Source organism: Phymastichus coffea, unplaced genomic scaffold (genome assembly GCF_024137745.1).
Source record: "Phymastichus coffea isolate CEN01 unplaced genomic scaffold, Cenicafe_Pcof_1.1 PCOF00178, whole genome shotgun sequence".
In the NCBI taxonomy this organism is placed as follows: Eukaryota; Metazoa; Arthropoda; class Insecta; order Hymenoptera; family Eulophidae; genus Phymastichus; species Phymastichus coffea.
The window spans coordinates 277,336-296,534 of record NW_026706989.1 but is presented as its reverse complement, the minus strand read 5'-3'; the positions used below and the strand labels follow the sequence as shown (position 1 = coordinate 296,534).

Here is a 19,199-nt window from a genome sequence, read left to right as displayed (position 1 = left end):
CGCCGCGTGATCGCGTCGCGTGCTCACTTACCGGGACTGTCGAGAGCGTGGAGCGTCGCGAAGTAGGCTTGGTTGTGCACGGTGCGTGGGTTCAGGTCCAGGTACTCGACGGCGTCCTCGAGCATGCGCTCCCAGTGGCAGGTGAGCTCCTTGAACGACGGCCTCATGCCCGGCTCGTCGTGCCAGCACGACACCATCAGCTTATACCTGTCGACAAATCGGATGCGCGGCGATGTGAGCGAGGGCGAGCCACGTCGCGAGCAGTCGTCCTGGAAACTCACAGCTGAGGCGAGCAGTTCGCCGGCTTCTCCATCCGGTAGCCGGCTCGCAGCAGACTGTACAGATTGTGCACGTCCACGCCCGGGTACGGGGAAGCTCCGAGCGTCACCAGCTCCCAGAGCAGCACCCCGAAGCTCCAAACGTCCGACTTGCTCGTGTAGACGTGATCCGCCAGCGACTCTGGCGCCATCCACTTCACCGGCACTGCGCCACGGAGCATATTTAACTTTGCTCGTTACCCAGTTCTGAGCGCAGTCGCGGCAGCGGCTGATAATCGAATCGGCGAGCGCAAACCTTGACTCGTGCGACGGCGTGCAAGCGAATATTACCTCGTCCTTTGCTCCGCTTCAGGTAGGCGTCGTCCTCGTAGACGTCGCGCGTCAATCCGAAATCCGATATTTTGCAGACTTTGCCGGCGGCGAGCAGCACGTTTCTGGCCGCCAGGTCTCGATGCACCAGCTGCAAGCCCCCGCGACCCACGTTCCAGTGAGAGTGCGCTCGAGCGAGTGCCGCGCGACGGCGATACGTACCTTGATGTCGGCCAGATAAGCCATACCCTTGCTGATCTGCCAGGCAAACGAGAGTATGTCTCGCGGCGCGACGCTCGAGTCCGCCGTGGCGTCGCAACGAGTCTCGTCCAGCGTTGACTTGGCGTCGCTCGGCGACGACGGTGGCGGTAGCGCGAAGCAAGGGCCCTTGCCCTCCCCTTCCAAATGCCGACTTCGGCGCAAGTAGTTTCTAGGAGACGGCAACCGGAAGATCGCTGCGTTAGGAGGTGGCAAAGGTGACCGACGTCGAATTGGAGTTTCGACGCGTCTTACCGCGCATCCTTGTGCGGACTATATTGCTCTCTCTTGCCCCCCTCCCGTTTTTCTCTCCCGCTTTTCGAATTCTTTTTTCTTTTTTTCGTCGCGTTCGCAAGTGCGTTTCGGCTCGAAAATATAGAACTGTCAATGCAACGAATGCAATCCAAGTCCGATCGGTGGAACAGCACGTGTATTTATGCCGTGCGAGCGAGCGTAGTCCAATGGCAAACGGAGGCGAGCTCGCAAAATATTTACGCGTGTGCTACGGCAAGTTGAAAGCTCACCTAAGGGAGCCAAACTCGGCGAACTCGATGATGAGATAAATCGGGCCACCGGCGCTCGTGCACGCTCCCAACAGCCGTATGACGTTCGGATGTTGCGCTTCCTTCAGCAGCTGGTACTCGGACAACAGGTCGGCCAGTTCCGACGCGCTAGCGTCTTCTTTCAGAGTCTTCACGGCGACGGTCGTCAGGCCCAGGGTAGGCTCGATGTCCTTGGCTTTGGCGCGAAGTACGCGGCCGAACTCGCCTTCGCCGAGTACTTGCTCGATTGTTAAGCGCGAGCGAGGAAATTCCCATTTTGGATCGGGCTGGAAATTCGATTTTTCTTTTCACTGAATTTTAACGGACACAACTTTTCGTGCAGTGCGCTATTTTAGAAATTTTCCTGTATCTGGTGACATTGTACGCTTAATGTAGTAATGTTGATCGAAGATAAGACAAATTTCGATTGATTATTCCTCAAAGAAATTTCTTTTTCCCACAAAGAACAATTTAATCAATTGTAAAAAGTACGTAAAATTTATCACGACTGATAAACGAAATTTATGTTTTCATCAACTAGAAGCTTAGCGATGTTAAAGCGCTTATAAAAGCTATTATTGTGCGACCAAGTTTTCAGTTATAATATATTTTTTATATTACGAAAATGAAATTTCATTGTATAATTTTAAATAAAATGAAGAATACAAAAAAATCCAATAAATGAATACGAAAAGGTAAGTCAACTGAAGAATTATAAACGTAATAAAAAGACGCGCGAACAATGCAATTAGTGTAGGACGGGAGACGTTAGCAGAGGAGCAAAGCACGAAACGCAACGAGATGCGCATATTTGCATGCCTATATCTTGGCTCTCGACGCGGCGGTTGGCGGGTTGGTAAATATCGCGCGATCGTGCGGCGCGTTAAATTACTCAGCGGCGCGCGTGGCAGCCGCGTCCGTTTTTCAGTGGTCCTTTGAATCGCGAATTTCAACCGCGCGTGGATAATAAAATAAGCGAGCTCCGTCCGTCCTCTGGCGCGCGGTATTTGCAATCTCCCAATTTGCGCGACGTTCAATCTAATGCCGCTCGTTTAAGTGTGCGAGAAACGTTGTACTTACTAGTTGCCAACGAATCTTGTGCTCAAATCACTAAGTTACGAACTCGCGTCGAAAGCTTAAACAAATAGGAAGATGCGGTACAGCGCGTAGATTAGGGTCTCCTCTTCACACAAGGTTCGATTGCGCGCCCCGATTTCTGTTGAAATTCATAGAGATTTCACGGAAACTTTCCCCAAAGGTATCATACCTTGTTTAACTGGTTTTTCCTTTATCACGCGCAATAGCTGAAAGAACCTCGATAAGATTGAGAGCGCATATTGATAAAATCAGCTGCGTTCTTATATGCACCGAAGCCAAAGGATCGCGTGGTGACTCAAGCTACCGCATATTGTCTTCGTCGTAATAAGCGTTTTGCTTAAATTTCATTTGGCCGGGCTTAGTCAATCGATGAAGATCAATCGCGGGGAATCAGGTTCTTGGCTACGCGTCTCGCACAATTGTAATGCAAAGAAAGAAAAAAAAAAAAAAAAGAGAGAGAAAACGAAACGAAACATCCAACTCGCAAGCTCACCGACGTCGTTTTGGTAGACAGCAGTGCACGATTGGTTGCGGCTAAGGATTCCAATCCGATTAGTAGGCCGTCACCGCGATCGACGCAATCCAGAGGCAGAATACCAAGCCCGTTGGCAGCCTCGCTTCCTCGGTGCTTGCAATTTCGACGAGGAATTTTCGTTACTATCCTGTGACACGTAAAAGCATTTCTTTCGTTCATCGGCCGAGTCCATTGAAACGACAACGGCCACAATTGCAGTTCAACTTTTGTCAAGTGCGTTCGATTGCACGTTCGATCGCGACTCATCGATCAGCGATCTGGCAACGACGCATCCAGCGCGCGTCTCACCTGTATCGCCAGAGAACGAATGATCCGACGATGATCACAACGACGAAGAGACTGGCTGCTACGATCCCAATCAAACAGGTCGGCCCGCAAGTACTTCCTGCAGCTGTAAATTCGTTCGTATCGATCAGTCGCGCTTTCCCACTAAAAGTAGAAAGCTCAAGTGCAGCCGGACGCGTTTCCCAAGCGAGGCGAGGCGAGGCGAGGCGAGGCGAGGCGAGCTGCGGCATTGGGACAGCGAGTCGCCGCGACGTTCGTACCTTTGGGCGCGTCGGAAGCGACGGACTGCGGCTTGCGCGTTCTGCTGGTCTCGCGCGGCTCCTTGCCCAGCTGCTTGCGAAAGCTCGAGCCGCACGTGCACTGCATGTAGTCGTCGCACCAGCAAGCGCCGAGGCCGCTGCGTATTCCCCGTCCGTCTTGGTTGACCTCGGCGAATCGCACTTCAGCTGCAATGCGACGCATCGGTGATCGAACGAAAGCCCGAGCGCGCGCGAGCTTACGCTCGGATCTTACACTCGATCACGCAGTCCTGCGGGCAAATCCGCGGGTCCAGCTGCTCGAGCTCGTCGCACGCGTTGTCGGGGCAAGTGGCCAGGTCGGGCGAGCAGGTCTCGTACTTCTCGGTCATCGCGCTGCTGTTCGCTTGGCTCGGTCTCCACGCGCAGCCGGCCGCGCGCGCGTCGCTGTCGGTGGTCCTGCGGGAAGGCGGCAGAGGATAAGAGAGACAGGCCCGAGGCCGCCGCCGCGAGACTGGAGCCGGGAGGCACCTTGCACCGCCGGCGGCGGCGACGCCGCATCGTCCCTCGCACTCGGCGCCGGTCTTGGCGGTAGCGCACGAGTGCACGCCCGTCAGCGGCTGCTTGCACGGCTCCGCGCCGTCCTGGACCTTGATCGTGAGCGTGGCGAACGCGAGGTCCTGCCCGGGCGCTCGCCACTCGACTCGCAGGCTGTCGGCCATGAGCACAAGTCCGTCAGCGCGCGGTGCGTTTCGCAAGGAACGTTATAGCGATCGGCAAAGCAAAGCGCGGATCTCCGCGAGTACCTGATGGCCGTGGAAATGGACAGGAGCGCAGTCGGATTGGCCACGTAGACGATGCCGGCCGAGCGGGTGACGTTGAAGGCGTCCGGTCCGCGCAGGTTGAACGCCACTTTGCTGCCGCTGGCCCTCTGCAAAGGCTGGGCCACCCGGTAGTAGCGACCGGACTCCCGCGACATCTCCACCAGCGCGGGGTAAGAGACCTGCTGCCGAGCCAAGACTGACGGGGCCGTCGGTCTCACCGACGCCACTGCGGCCGGCTGCTGCTGCTGCTGCTGCGAGCGCTCCGTCAATGCCAACGTTATGTTTACCTAGGGTCGACGGACAGAACGATCACCGGTAATCGATTGCCCTTGCTGGTGGACTTCTCCGTGTGTATTGGACAGCTCGAACCATCGACGGAAGCTTTGCCTGGCAATTGCCCGAGCTGTTATCCGCAGCAGTCGCCGCCGAGGCTCGTCATATTTTCGAGCAAAGTGCACCTTAACGTCGCCGCGGGCAAGTCGAGGCGATTCGCGTGAAGCCGCGCGCAAATAGTTGCTCGGACGTATTTGTTGCACAGCCCATTGGCCACACCGCGAGCCATTCAACGTGTTTTATCTCCGCTCTCCCGACACGGGAACGAGAGTAAGACGCGCCCACTTCTTTGCCCTGCACTGTCTCTCGCAAATAAGTCGATCGTAGCTGCGCGCCTCTGTATCTGCGACTTTCTCGACCTTTTTCTTGATAGTAAATTCAATTCGTCAAATTTGTGAGAGTGAACCATAAGAAATTACTTTAACGAATTGAATTTAATCACCGATTTAATGGAGAGTTCATCAAACAATTAGTTTTTTACATTTGTTCGATAGTCAATTTATTGTTTCTAGTAAATAAATGGAATTTTCTTGTATTTAATATAATACAATATCGAACGATTGATTGGAAACTGTTTGAAATGAAGTTCGATTAATCGAGGCATCAAAGCTTTCGCCAACGAGCATACTTTACATTACATTTGAATATGAATTAAAAAAGAACTGAGAGTTACCGATGCGAAATTTTGCGGCAATTATGTAGTCAAGGTCGAACGTGTTAACTGTATGGAAAAGTTTAATTAACAGTCACTACAGGTAGACACCCACCGCGCAAGCTTTTCGTTTCTAAAAACGATAACCAGTATATATGATATTACATTCTGCTACTAACTGCATTTCGCCAGTGGGTTATTTGTTGATAATAGTGCGTCTCTTCCCCTTCGAAATTTATTCTGTTTAGACGCTTGAAAGATAATAAAATCTGAGTTTGCTAATTACCACAGAGTTTCCGTAACCAGGCAGTAGCGATTCATCCTTCACTTGCAGAATAACACGATACGGTGATTTCGGTAAGATTTTTGTTCTGGCAAACAATTCTGAAACAGAATTTAATGTTGAATAAGGTAGCTGCGAAAGCTAATTGAAAGGCGATTTTTTTTGTTGAGAGCAAATTCCATACTTGCGAAAATAGTGGTGTAAGGTGGATAATCGGGCCTCTTGGGATTGTCGATAGGAATGATATCGTAAGTCAAATTGAGAATGTTGTAGACGTCGTCGAGCAAGGTAACGCTGTAAGAATTCGTATTTATGTCGTCCGCGTCGTTGATCAGTAGATCCTTTTCGTCCAATCTGTCACCCTGCCAGCGGGAAAATAGAAAGCAATTAATCGAGCAAACACATGTAGGAGTAGTGAAAACAGAAAAGAAAGCTTTGTAAATCACGTGACCGATAAAGCGAGATGTAAGAGTAAAAATATCCATTCCATCTGATCTTGCTCTCCTGTTCCCCCATTGGAATATATGTATATATATATATATATATATATATATATGCAGACGTGTGCATATACGTGACCGCGCGCGCGCGACTAATCACTTGAGCACGTCAAACGACTCGAGCATCAATCTCAATTCTGGCGTCTACTGTTTTTACGATTACGCTCTAACGAAGTTATCCATTCCGCTTCCGTCTTGTTCATCTTTCTCCTATCGAAATGTTCGTTTCCCCCCGCGGAAAAAGCAAGCGCCACCGCGAGGAGACCGAACCACGAAAATTTTGACAATCGAGGTATTTTTAAGTACACCTCGTCCGTGTCTACGCGGAAGTGAAAGCACAACTTTAATCACATTCGCGGTGAAGTCGAGAATACAAATTTCCCAGTAGAAATGCACACGTCGTATCGGTTCGAAAATTAAACGAAAGAGAAGCGCAAATATCGCATCAGATATACAAGGAGCAATGGAATTACTTTCTTGAATCGTGTAAAACGAACAACCGTACCAAGTATTTGATATTGATTAATCGGGTATCTCAACCTATGTTCAGTTATATCGTTTTAATGCTCAATGAAAATATTGAAACAATTTTCGTAAAACGTTATTGCTCGAGGCTAATAATTTCCACGGTACATACACTTTATGAATAAAACTGTGCACTGTAATCGCTATTCAAATACAACGTTGATTGAATGTATCGATGCTGGTTGAACTATCGCACACAATTTCGAATTTCACGAGAGAAATAAATTTTCTTTCATTTCAAATATGACTTTTGAACGTTTATAAAAACGAGTAACGATAGTACTATCGAACGAGAAAAGGGAAAAATAAACTCGAAGAACGAAAAGCCAAGTAGATGGACAAATCAAGGGAGACGCCGGCAGAACGTATGCGCAGACGTGGAGAGAGAGAGAGAGAGAGAGAGAGGAAAACTTTGCGCTTTTTACTTTTCCCTTCTTTCTCTCCTCTTAGTCTAGGGTTTAATCAGGATCAGGCCCTGCAGCCGCTTTTTTTACCGCGCACTCTCCTGCGCCTTTATCAGTCTTCTCGCTGTCGCCTGACTTCACCCTCGCGCTTTTTTTTCCCTAACTTTCTTTCTGTCATTTTTTTTTTTTAATTCCTTAAGCTATCCCCGGCTGTCCAAAACAATGCCTTAATAATGAACACAATGTAGCTTTTATTAAGCTTCTCCGAGTCACGATTAAGTGCTTTACGCTGAGTTTTGAGTGATTGCTTGACGCGAAGCAACATGCCGACAATTTCTCGCTACATATGCTATTTGCATAATCCTTTTTCTTTTTCCTTTTTTAAAAAAGCAATGGCTTGGAAAGTGGAACGCATTTTATGCGTGATTTCATTGGTCGAAAGATAGTCAAGTGATAAGCTATTATGTGATAGTATATATATATGTAGTGTACGCTTATGAAAGATTAATGCCGAATTTCGTAAAGTGTATCCGTATAGTTGGCATGAATTTTATATGAATTGATTGATTTAATCATATTAACCTCAAGATAAAAACTGACTGATACCTCGATAGAGAAATTAATTGATCTTTGCTCTATATACGAAAGCTTAAATTTGAATAAACAAAGTAGGTAATAAAATATATAAATCGCAGATTATTACAATAAAATATTGTGCAGTAATTTCAGCTTTTTTCAATTACGTGAAATATTAGAAAATGTTTTTGATAACGCACTAATTACAATCCTGAACATCTATCGAAGTATGGTATTTACATAATGAAAATTACAATTATAGAAAACTATAAAATTTTTAGAACTTATATTACATTGCTTATCTTGTTTTTGTAACTTTATGATGATTGTTCAACACAGAACTTCGAATAATAAAAACTTAAAATTTCATTAATAAAATTTTTCAATCACGAGTATCAATGTTATTGCATATTCATTTTCCTATACTATGTGTGCATATTTATTGATCTACAAATATTATCGTCGGTTATATCTCATTAAATCATGGGAGTATTTAATGCGTATTGAATTTTTGATTTTTCAGTTTCGCCAATAAAACTTTTGATCTATCTCAAAATGTATATGAAAAAATTACGAAACAGGTCAGCTGAAGGCGCGAAGCGCGCTAAACGTCACTAGTGGTTATAGAAGATGAAATACGAGAAGAAAGCGATCAAACGTCAAATGAACTTTTTTTCAAAGGAATGAAATTGGACAAAAAAACTCTTACCTGCACGAAATCTTTTAACTGAATCTCGACAATTTCGCTGGTCTGCGAAATCGGAGGATTGTCATTTTGATCTAATATGTCTATACTGAGAACTCGCTCAATGGTATATTGTATGCCGGTATTCTCCTCCCATATCACGCATCTAACGTTGATATGTGCACTAGGTCCGATCCCCTTGGGTGGGTTCAGTGTATCTCGATCCAGTGACTCGTTTGAATAAAGTTTGTTATCCAACAGATGAAAAAATTCCGTACCTGCAGTGAGAAGAAGAATTTAAGAAAAAGGACTTCACCCTTGGAAACAACCCTCGAGGCTTTAGCATCTTATACAAAAGTTATTGCTGTCGTTTTCGTAGCGAATTCATAAAACAAGTTCAAAGAGGATTACTGCACGTTGGTATTGGTCAAGAGAATACCATACGAAAATAACCAAAAATAATTGCAGAGTATATTGTTATGTTATACATCTTCAGGAGAAACATACCATTCAATAATTCGTATCCGGTTATAAAGAATTTCGGACAAATTCGCTTATAAGCGTCCGATCCAAGTGATCCTAGTAGAGTGACAGGCTGATTTTCATAAATTCTATACTTGGATCTGTTCCAGAAGCACATATCCTAGGAAACGTTTTATCGTATTCGTTATATTACTCGAGTGGTACTACAGAACTGTATAACAGTGGAGAAATTGAAAAAAAAATTATATCGTACCTCTATGTATTCAGAGCAATTAATTCTATTATCTTTCGACAACTGAGGTATGATTTTGATTTCAAAAAAAGCTTCTGTGCCGCTACTGTCCTTCGCCTGTACGATGATTGTGGTCGGATTACCTGAAAAACATAACATAACATTATAAAATTCCAACATAATATTGCGCATGAATTTTAGAAGATAGTGCGATTTCTCACCATCTTTCGGTAAAGAATGCAATATAACGTTTTTATTCCTGTCGTTAAAAATAGCAAATTTGTCCTTTATTGACGAAATCTCGTATTTGACATCCTCGGCCAGAGTAGAATCGTTTTTTAATGACCTCACGCTGAATAGACTTATACTTGGTATTTTTCCAATCCCGTTTTTGGATACGTAAGGTATTCTTAGTGCCAGATCAGACTGAGGAAAATATAGCCCTGAAATTAAAATTCAACGAGATGTGTATATCCCAACCTTTGTATCGACAAATTTATTAAATTAAATAGTGCAGTTGCGCTACCCTCAAATTGTATTTAAAATTATGAAATTTACTTTCAAATAGTGTGCATTCGTTACATTGCTTTTGTATAATTAATAGCTGAATGTCACTTGCAAATATGTTCTTCGAATTGAAATTTCTTAGCGCCTCTAAATAATGTCTATTTGCAAGCTCTTGCGCTCAAGATATTTGCGTAGAAACACTGACAGCTAGGGGTAGAAAAATATATACTGTCTACTGCACCACGGAACTCGAAGGAAACAGGAGAACGAACGTAAAGCTTCCCCCAACCTCGCTAATGTTGGTCGTCTTTTCACGGAAACAGCAAAAGGGACTTCGATATGAGAACAATTTCTTTCGGTAGAAAGATCTATTTGTAAGGGTAACAGTTTTGCATTACTTAAAGGATTTTACACTAGTCAATATAAAATTTAACCAAACATTCGTGTTGAATTAGTTAAGTTGACTCCCATTGAATCATTGAATTACATTCGTTGCTTTTCACCTATTGTTGTTTACAACTTGAATGCTTTGCTTTTACCCAGCAAAACAAGTGTTTGACAGCTGTATTTTTAAAAAAAGAAAATTTTTTTTATATAATTACACGATTCCCGTAATCACCACTTTACATTAATTGCAGTCGATATGGTGAAGCTCTATTACTTCTTGATTTTTCGTGCTGTCAGGTCGTTAATCTATCTTAATAAAAAGTTGTCTACGTCCGAGTTGCGGAGCAAAAAAAAAGTGGCGGGTGATGTGCATACATCTGCCAGTTATAAGCGTCGAATCGATATTTACAAGGCAGTTAATTTTAATCAGACTACATTGCGTGTTACCCGTTCGTCCAAAGTTTACGAGAATTTTTACGATAGTCATTTTCGTCTATCTATCGAGGTACGAGTTTGTCTACGTCGTCGTGAAAAAGAAAAAAAAATTATTTTTGCGAGCGGCAGGGAGAGGACGAAACCAAAGTCGAATCCCCCCCCCCCCTGCAGTACTTTCGCGTAAACTTTCGTCCGGATGGGATGGCGGAATTGTATAGCCGAGCCGTAAAGTACGTGACGCACGGTCCTTTGTGATTTGTTTTCTCGCTAATAAATTAGTTACGGATCTGCACCCACTCGACGATCGTAAATACGCTGTATAAATAAAATTAAGAGGATTCCGAGAATTTTATTGTTTGGTAGGTGTAAACTGATTTTAATTCGAGAAATTTTCGAAACAAGATGAGGTAAGATATTTATGAACGAGCAACAAAATCAGAGAAGATTGCTTTGACGAACTGTGCTGTGCTGCCGCGTAGACGCAAGCATTGCCAGGTAGCGATAGTTTGTCTTCAATTTGTTTTCGCCAATTGGCATGAAAATTTAATTTGCTGATTAACGGTTGGCCAAAAGCCATGTTAAAAAGAACAGATAAGTACGTTGTTCAAGCGCTATTAACCAAAATGTTAATAAAATTTGGTGCCGCTGCGCACTGCCGATTCGCTAATCACTACTATATTTTTTTCTAATTGTAATATATTGTTCTTAACAGTTGAATGACGATGTGAGCTTTTGCTTAATTAGAATATTGCCGATATGTTCAGATAAGTGCTGACTGTTGAACAAGCTGGACGTAATTTCTAAATAAATAATTATTAGTTTTAATCACAAGAAAATAATTTATATACAACGATTTGGCGCCGAGAATGAATATCAACGTGTAATGAGAAATTAAAAAAGTACCGACTTAGAGTGAGAAAGTGATATTTTTGATGTGAATTTGAAGAAGGGGAAGATAGCTAGTAAAGGCTACATCGGGTCGATTGTTGAGGATGAGTTAACAGAAGACTAGGAGCTGTGGCAAGAAATATTGAAGCAGTTTTTCGAAGCTAATGAAATCAAAGATGAGAAAAAGGTTCCTGTATTGGTTGCGTTTATAGGTAACAAAGGTTACGCTTTATTCAAAGAATTATGTTCGCCTGACAAACCTTCGGCGTTACACTTTCAAAAAATGTCGGCAAAAAGAGGGCGAGTATATTAAAATTTGTGGCAAATTTAAAAAAGTTTTCTACGAATTGTAATTTCAGCGCTTAATTGAAAATGCATTTATGAGATTAATTTGTTTTTGGTGTGTTCTACAAGTCTGTAAAAAAACTTGTACTAAAAGAAAAGGCGGTAACATTTGATTAACAGTGCTATTGGCTTAGTCTTCAGAGAGAAGAAAGGGTATGGGAGAATAATTGTAAATATATCGTAAATACATGAAACAAAATGGATTTTCAAAAATTATACAGAAAGTATGAATGTATCCATAAACGTAGTTAAAGTTGATGCATTGATTTCAAAGAAAACTAGTTAGCTGTCATTATATGTTATGCCAGATAAATAAGGATTTGACTTTGAGTTTAGTAAAAAAAATATTTATTAAAAGCATGTCGTAAAGAAATTCATGATAGTTTATCATTATACGAACGCAAAGAAAAAAACTAGCTCTTGAAAATGGTTATATGGTTATATTATCTATGTTCCATTATCTCTGAGAGAGGATATCTTGATGAACTTCACACAATTTACACATGGGTGCTGTACGCATGAAAATGACTTGTTCATACATTTGGTGGCCAGCGATGAATTAGCAAATTGAAAATAAATGTAAAAAGTGTGAATTATGTTTAATAAACGCTGACAACCCGCCAAAAACGTCACTTCATTTTGGAATTGGCTAGAGAATGTAAATCATTGTATACGAGTACATACTGATTTTTGTGGATTATCAAAGTGAATTGATATTGGTGAGTTGAACGATATGACTACAGTAACTACCATTGATGCTTTTAGAGATTATTTTGCTACTTGGGGTATTCCTCATACGTGTTAGTTACAGATAATGGTTTAATATTCAAAGTTATTTGCAGATTTCATGTTTTATAACGGAGTTACTCATCAAAAAATTGCACCGTACCAACACACCCAGTAATTGAGGAACTAAAAATGCAGTGAAAAGATTCAAAGCTAAGTTTAATCTTTCGGTTGAGGAATGTTTATCGAAAAAATAAACTTTGCTAAATATTTATTTAATTATTGTCTCCATGTTGTACAGCAGGTATAAATCCAGCTGAATTGCAATCAGGTACAAAATTTCGCACTAGGTGGGATTTACTGAGAAAAAAAGTTGGTAATCATATTTTGATAAAGCAAGATCAGAAAAAATTTTTCAGAGATGAGAGACGTTAATTTCAATCAGAGAGATTTAGTAATGACCAAGAATTGTAGGAAAAAGGAAAACTGAGGTTAAAGAGCAGATTAGTTTCGTGATATACAATGTTACTACAGAGGATCAGAAAATATAGAAGCGTCATGTTGATCAATTGCGAGATTGTAATTTGTCACTATCCGATAGTAATAGTTTACGAACACCAAAAAAATGTAACAAAACTATTGTAAATCAGAATTATTCGTGTGTTAAAGACAAGTTGTGCGTCAGTGAAAATACTTCTGCAAATATGTTCGCTAAGAATCAATCAATTGTAGAAAAAGCATCTAGTTCGAAAGCGTGTAAAATTGGTGAAAATGGATGTGTGGAACCTAAGCCCACTGATATACTATTGTGAACTCAGGCAGTTTTAATAGAATAAGTAAATCCAAAAAAAATCTTGATTTGTAATTTTGATTAAATTATAATGTCTTGTATCAGGAGCAGGAATATAATGTATTGTTCTTAACGGTTGGATAGCCATATGTGTTTTTGTTTAATTAAAATATCGCCAATATGTTCAAATATTCAGATAAGTGCTAACTGGTGAACAACAATAGTATATTAGTTTCAATCACGAATAAATAATTAATATACAATACTAATAAATATTAAAACTTAAAAATTGATATATACATTCTTGGGGTGTTCATAAACAATGTAGTATCGATATACATTGGATTTTTGAAAATTCGTAATACAGAGTTTTGTCCTTTCAAGTCATGCATTTAAAAAAATGTTGGCACCGGACCATCAAAAGCACATATCGAATTTCGGACGGTTCCAACTAAGGAATGTCTACGCATTTTTTCGCTTCAATATATTATTGATTCTCCTCACACGAACTAGATAAATATATCAATTGCTTTTTTAATGCGCTGGAGTCGCAGCTGAGAATCCCTCTAGCTGAGAACTATTTTAACCTGGTAAAATCGTTTAATATACGAATTCCTATGTATTGATATGCGGAACAACGTTGCGTTGTTTTTTTCACGTTTAAAGCATACAGAAAATAATTAAAATACCATATCGAAAATACTGAAAGCTATTGGAGGTATACGAGCTTTCACAATGTTGCCAACCGTAAATTGGAAGAACAGCGGAGAAAAAAATTTAAGTTTATCTCCGCGCGATGGCATTCGCTTACTCTAGTTTATAGTGGTTGTTCATGGGCAATCTTCTAAATCCCGAGGCTATACCAGCAGCCCTTGTATTTTGTTAGTTTGATGCTCAGCTTCACTTTACGAGCGTTCGAAACAAGCGTCACAAGTTAAGACCAAAAATTTGGCTCACCGTTTATACTTGTATCCATAGACTTAGCTTTCAATTTTTTTTTTTTTTTTTGAAACGACACGCTCATCTACCTTAGAAAAACTACGTTTAAACTAAAAAATAACTGGCGTTCAATAGCATTAATCGTTGTAGTAAAAAAAAAAGAAACGAAAATGAAGTTAATTAGAAATAAGAGCGTTGTTCCTTTTTGTTTGCGTGTCAAGATGAATTAGTGCAATTAATAAGTGTCACGCGGCGAAGCCCCGCGAGCCAACGGCGTATAAAATGTAGTAAGCTCTTGCGTGTTGTCGTAATCGTGAGGTGATCCGAGAATGAAATGGCAAGGGATAGGCCACTTCTTGGCTCAGCGGAAGAATGGCAGCTTCGCTAATCGATGAGGAACGCTTTTGCTCGTCATCTACGTGCCGTTCGCGATTATTAAATTGATGATTGCCAGCGAGAACGGGTGACAGGAATGTCGAGCCACCTTTTAGCGGACCGTTAGGTGTTATTCCCTCGTATCGAACGAAATTCCGCGCGACAGCGATCGGCAAATCGTTACGCGGAGCGGGTAAGCCGACGCTCGCGCAACGTATACGAGTATGTACGTACAGGAGGCGGCGCATCGCTCGCTTCCGAATCTTTCGGGTGCGCGAGCGCGGAAACGAATATTAGATGTCGTTGCTACTAGAAACCCATGGCGCACGTCGTATTACAATTCCCGAAAACATGAGAGACAGAGTTGAAAAGCGATATGCGAACTTGCCGAGCAGCCCTACAATCTCCTCTGCCTGCCTGTCTCCGTGCGAGCGCGGCTGTACGGACAGGACAACGCCGAGTGACTCAATCCCCTTTGCGCGCCGCGGAGTCTGACGATACAAGCCGCGGAAGTGTTCGTCCTATTGTTTTCGGCTTCCTGCGCTGCCACTGTTTCTGTGTGAACAGATGCATTCGATCACGTTTCAGACTTTTTATCGCCATGTCCTTTACCCTTCCTTTTTCATTCTAATCGAATAGTCAATTGTATTTCAAAAATACAACTTTCCTTTCTTCAGTTGTAATCGACCAATTGCCAGTTTCATAATTAGACAAGTGTAGCAACCCGAGCATCCGTAACTCGTTATATCATCCACTGCTTCCTTCGAACTTTCCGAGGGAACAAAGTTGTTAGGAGAAACCACGTCGTTTCTCCGCGATGTCTTTAATCTTCAAAAAGAAAGACAACAGCGTTCGTTTTATAGCAATCCCCCTCTCGAGCCTCGTTGACATCTCTGCACTTCATTATTGTTCACTGAGAGGGGGTTGGGGAGGGCAACGCGAGTCTGTTGTTATTTCTCTTACCTTTTTACTCACATTCCGAAATAGGAATCTATAAAGTAGTCGTCGGTATATTTATAGACTTTGAACGAGCGCTTGGCACGGTCTTGACGCTCCCGTCGATCGTAATTTGGGATTCATCCGAGTGACTTATTTCAGTACTACGCGAGAGCAAAGAGAGTAGAGAGAGAGCGAGAGAGAGAGAGAGAGAGAGAGAGAGAGAGAAAGAAATAGAAAGAAACGGGATGAAGCAATTTAATTGAATGCGCAATTTCCTCGAGGGTTCGGATTAATTTTGTTAAGAGTTGCTACTTTTGGGTCGACCTTTTCCGACTGCTATTGTGTTTGTTGAACTTTTGATTAGCGATACATTAGATTTATCAAGGGCACTTGCGTCTTAAGTTACTTGTGTCTCGCCATTTATTTTCACTCGTTTACAATAGAAAAAAAGCTGCCAATTTTGATCGACATACGTTAGTTGTCCTCAAGTATTTTCATTTTATATCCTGCGGAAATTGACGACGATGTACAATTAAAAAATCAAGCGCAAGCCAACCACACCGTGCCTACAATTTTATTTCGAATCACTTCAGTTTTTTGAGAGATTGACAGAACGAGCAGCAATCCCGAATTAAAAGTAGGTTAACACCCCGAATGAGATGAACGACAGCTGCAGCGATGGGAGTGCTAAAGAATTGAGTCGCGGAGGTACAAGAGTCAGACAGCAAGGCTCTTCCGCTTTATAAACTTATACTGCGCAGGGTCGTTAAAGTTTGAAGCAGGAATTTCTACAATTTTAATGCTACGCTTTATCATGTCCAACGTGATGTCGCGAAAGATTTCTATTCAAGTTTAATGTAGGAACAGATGTCTAAATACTTTTTGTAATTTTAAATTAGCGGCAGGTTAACGAGATACGTTGTTTAATATGTTTCCTTACTAAGGAGTATTTTTTATTGCACTTGTCAATTTCCGTTGCACTCGCAACTTGATGCCCATCAAGCTACAGAAGAGGATTAGTTAAAAAATTTTATTTCAATATGTACAGAATTATAACTTCATATCTTCACTAAACTTAGAAAATTCTTTTAAAAATATAAGGTGCCTAAAATGATTTATGTAAAAAAATTAAAAACAATGAAAAAAACACATATCTTCCCAATATATTCAGGCCGGTAATGTAAAGAATAAACAAAAGTCATGTATACGTATCAAATTTACGGTTCAGTAAATATTTCAATTTTAACTTGAATTGGCTGCCACAGAGTGCAATTTTTACACGAGGAGTTTAACATGAGCTGCGTAAAAAATATAAAATATAGGAAAATTTCAAAAGAATTTTTCGGTCCGTTATGAAAAATAATAAAACTACGAATCATTTTTTAAATGAATTTTTTCAAGACTAAGGTCTGGTTATGTATCGAATGGATGGTTCATTATCGCGTGACTTATCCAAGCGAAAAATATGCTTCTTACTTGCCAAATTTTATTGCTCGTGACGTCTTGCGTCCTATGTAAATAAGCACGCACAACGTTCCTGTAATATTGTTGAGCACAAGACAATTTCTAATTCTCCATTCATGGCATAATCAATGAATAATTCTAATAATCGTTGATTCGTTTGGTTGTTCTCTAATCGAATTCCAAATGGTGCTGCATACATGTAACCGAAGTAACGCGAGTTCGGAATTGACGAAAAACAGTGGGAGGAAGATCTGTCGTGCGGGGAAGCAATCGCACGTGCATTGTATTTAGAAAGGCGCTGACGGCCAAGTAAATAGATACGGCAACACAGGGCATTTACGACGGTGGGCGCAGTTATGTTTGCCAAGTATAGCGTTGCGCCGGGAAGCAGGCATAGGACAGTATACCCTTTGCCTCGGCTGCTGCTGTTCGATCACTGTATAATTACGTGCCTCTAATGGGCAGGGGTTGGTTTTCTCACAAAAGCCAACCACACCGTGCCTACAATTTCTTTTCAATGAAGACCTCACTCTAGCCTCTGGCTAGGGGTCGATGTAGTCACATGGGCGTATTTAAAAAAAAAATGAAAAACGAAATAAAAATCGTCGAAGCTCGCTAGACCGCGCAAAACCACTTTCAAACGCTTTTTTTTAAACGGGTTTCTCGCGAATACGAGAGAAATCCGGACAGCGACGCAGAAATCTTGACCGAACCGTTTTATTTACGCGAAATGAACTGTGGTGGGTGTCTGGAAGCCTCGAAGCTAGCTAAAGTCCTATGCTTGCAACTTTTTTTTTTTGTCGTCGAATAGCGACTGAAAGAGAGCTCGCGAAGACGCAAAATGCTGGAGGCTGATCGAGCCAGACGTATTTCTCGATTGGGAAAATGTGCGCTGTGTATCGCGTCCTCTGTGCTCTTTTTTCCTGAGCGGTCGATAACGGAAAATAAGAGTTTTCTTCTGAGCGCCGTATAAAAAGTGCTTCTTTTGTATCGTAGAACGAACTTTCTTCTTTTTCATACCCCCCCCCCCCCCCCCCCTCACTCACTCTCCCTGTCTCTTTAATGGGTGCAATATGAATTTTGATTAATTCAATTTTTCGTTGACATTGCCAAGAATTTATTAGAAGTCGTCTATATAGCTCGATTAATAACAATCACCGTATCTTGAAAATTTTCTAACAATATGTTCAAACAGTGTTTCATCGAAAGAGACTTGTTCACGCTCGAACGAAATTCAATTAGTCTTATTATCTTTTTCGCCTGATTTGCCAAATTGTAATGTAAATTTGTCTTTTGGTTGTTATTAATAAACATCTAGCGCTTTTTAACGATAACCCCTCGATTAAATAAAGGCGAGGAAGAGAGCGAAGGAGACAGAGAGAGAGAGAGAGAGAGAGAGAGAGAGGTAACGTATTTGTGGCCGCAGCGATTAACACGTGATCGTTAATGGTTCTCGGCAAACATGTGAAAAAAATCGAAGCGGCTTCGACTTATTGATTCGAGACATTGTCGAGCCTTCGTTAACACGCCCTCGTCGATTTACACCCCGTTAAGAGGGCAATAGGCTTAACAGAGAATTACTATACTTCCAGGCTACCTCAAAAGTGTCGTACTTGAAAGGTATTTACTTATCCCGAAAAAGCTTTACTGTTATACTTAATGAGTCGATCTAGAGTGAAGTAGCGCATCCGACTGATGTTATGGCCTGTCAAATATTTAAAGTTTCAACTCGCTTGTAGCTTTCTGTATAACGTATATCTAACGTATCGAAAATTATAAGTGAACTTCATCAAATGATTGCACGAAGACGAAAATGGCATTGCGACTTGATGACAAAAATTGATTTTCTAGATGGCTGTTACATCCCTTACCTTGCTCATCGGATTAAACTTATCGTTTGCCCAAGCGATTACCTTGACTCAAACTACTGTGCCACTATCATATCGCAAAAGCACATAGTTATTTAATTATATATTACATTAGAGATTAGATAAAAGTGGGAGTCGCATTATAACGGCACACTTTCATTCATTTTCGTGCATATAAAAGAAAATGAGGAAAAAAAATAACTTGTATGTGAAAAAATAATTATGTAAGCGACTCTGTATATGGGTTATTGGGTGGGGTTATTATTAAGACCCATGGGACTGCAAGTTTTATTCCACGATACACTCGCGCACGTCTCTTATATTATGTCCATCTGAAATTATGAGGCAGTTGTTCTACGTCTAGAGGTGTTACATTTATTGCGTTTATTGCTTATTCTCCTCTAAAGTTGGGATCGGCGAAAGAAAAATATTCTTTTATTACTAGAAACGTGACCAGCCGTGAAAGCATGAAAAATCCAATGAAATGTAGTTTATGCA

The 19,199-nt window shown here is 41.7% G+C and overlaps 1 protein-coding gene across 3 annotated transcripts in view; it reads right to left on the bottom strand.

Moving 5' to 3' along the window:
- The window catches only part of LOC131673446 (uncharacterized), a 28,322-nt gene that overhangs the window by 1,771 nt on the left and 7,352 nt on the right, over nucleotides 1–19,199 (bottom strand). The window contains exons 2-18 of one of the 3 annotated variants that reach the window (XM_058951455.1): nucleotides 9,260–9,481; nucleotides 9,060–9,181; nucleotides 8,831–8,966; nucleotides 8,348–8,601; nucleotides 5,818–5,995; nucleotides 5,637–5,734; nucleotides 4,348–4,652; nucleotides 4,073–4,252; nucleotides 3,819–4,000; nucleotides 3,566–3,751; nucleotides 3,309–3,411; nucleotides 2,979–3,168; nucleotides 1,370–1,674; nucleotides 810–1,017; nucleotides 609–738; nucleotides 282–483; nucleotides 32–207 (exon numbers count right to left, since the gene is read on the bottom strand). In XM_058951455.1, coding sequence (XP_058807438.1) covers nucleotides 32–207; nucleotides 282–483; nucleotides 609–738; nucleotides 810–1,017; nucleotides 1,370–1,674; nucleotides 2,979–3,168; nucleotides 3,309–3,411; nucleotides 3,566–3,751; nucleotides 3,819–4,000; nucleotides 4,073–4,252; nucleotides 4,348–4,652; nucleotides 5,637–5,734; nucleotides 5,818–5,995; nucleotides 8,348–8,601; nucleotides 8,831–8,966; nucleotides 9,060–9,181; nucleotides 9,260–9,481 — 3,177 coding nt within the window. Of the gene's footprint in view, nucleotides 1–31; nucleotides 208–281; nucleotides 484–608; nucleotides 739–809; nucleotides 1,018–1,369; nucleotides 1,675–2,978; nucleotides 3,169–3,308; nucleotides 3,412–3,565; nucleotides 3,752–3,818; nucleotides 4,253–4,347; nucleotides 4,653–5,636; nucleotides 5,735–5,817; nucleotides 5,996–8,347; nucleotides 8,602–8,830; nucleotides 8,967–9,059; nucleotides 9,182–9,259; nucleotides 9,482–19,199 lie in introns of all 3 variants that reach the window. The other 2 variants (XM_058951453.1, XM_058951454.1) reach the window with 2 other exon arrangements.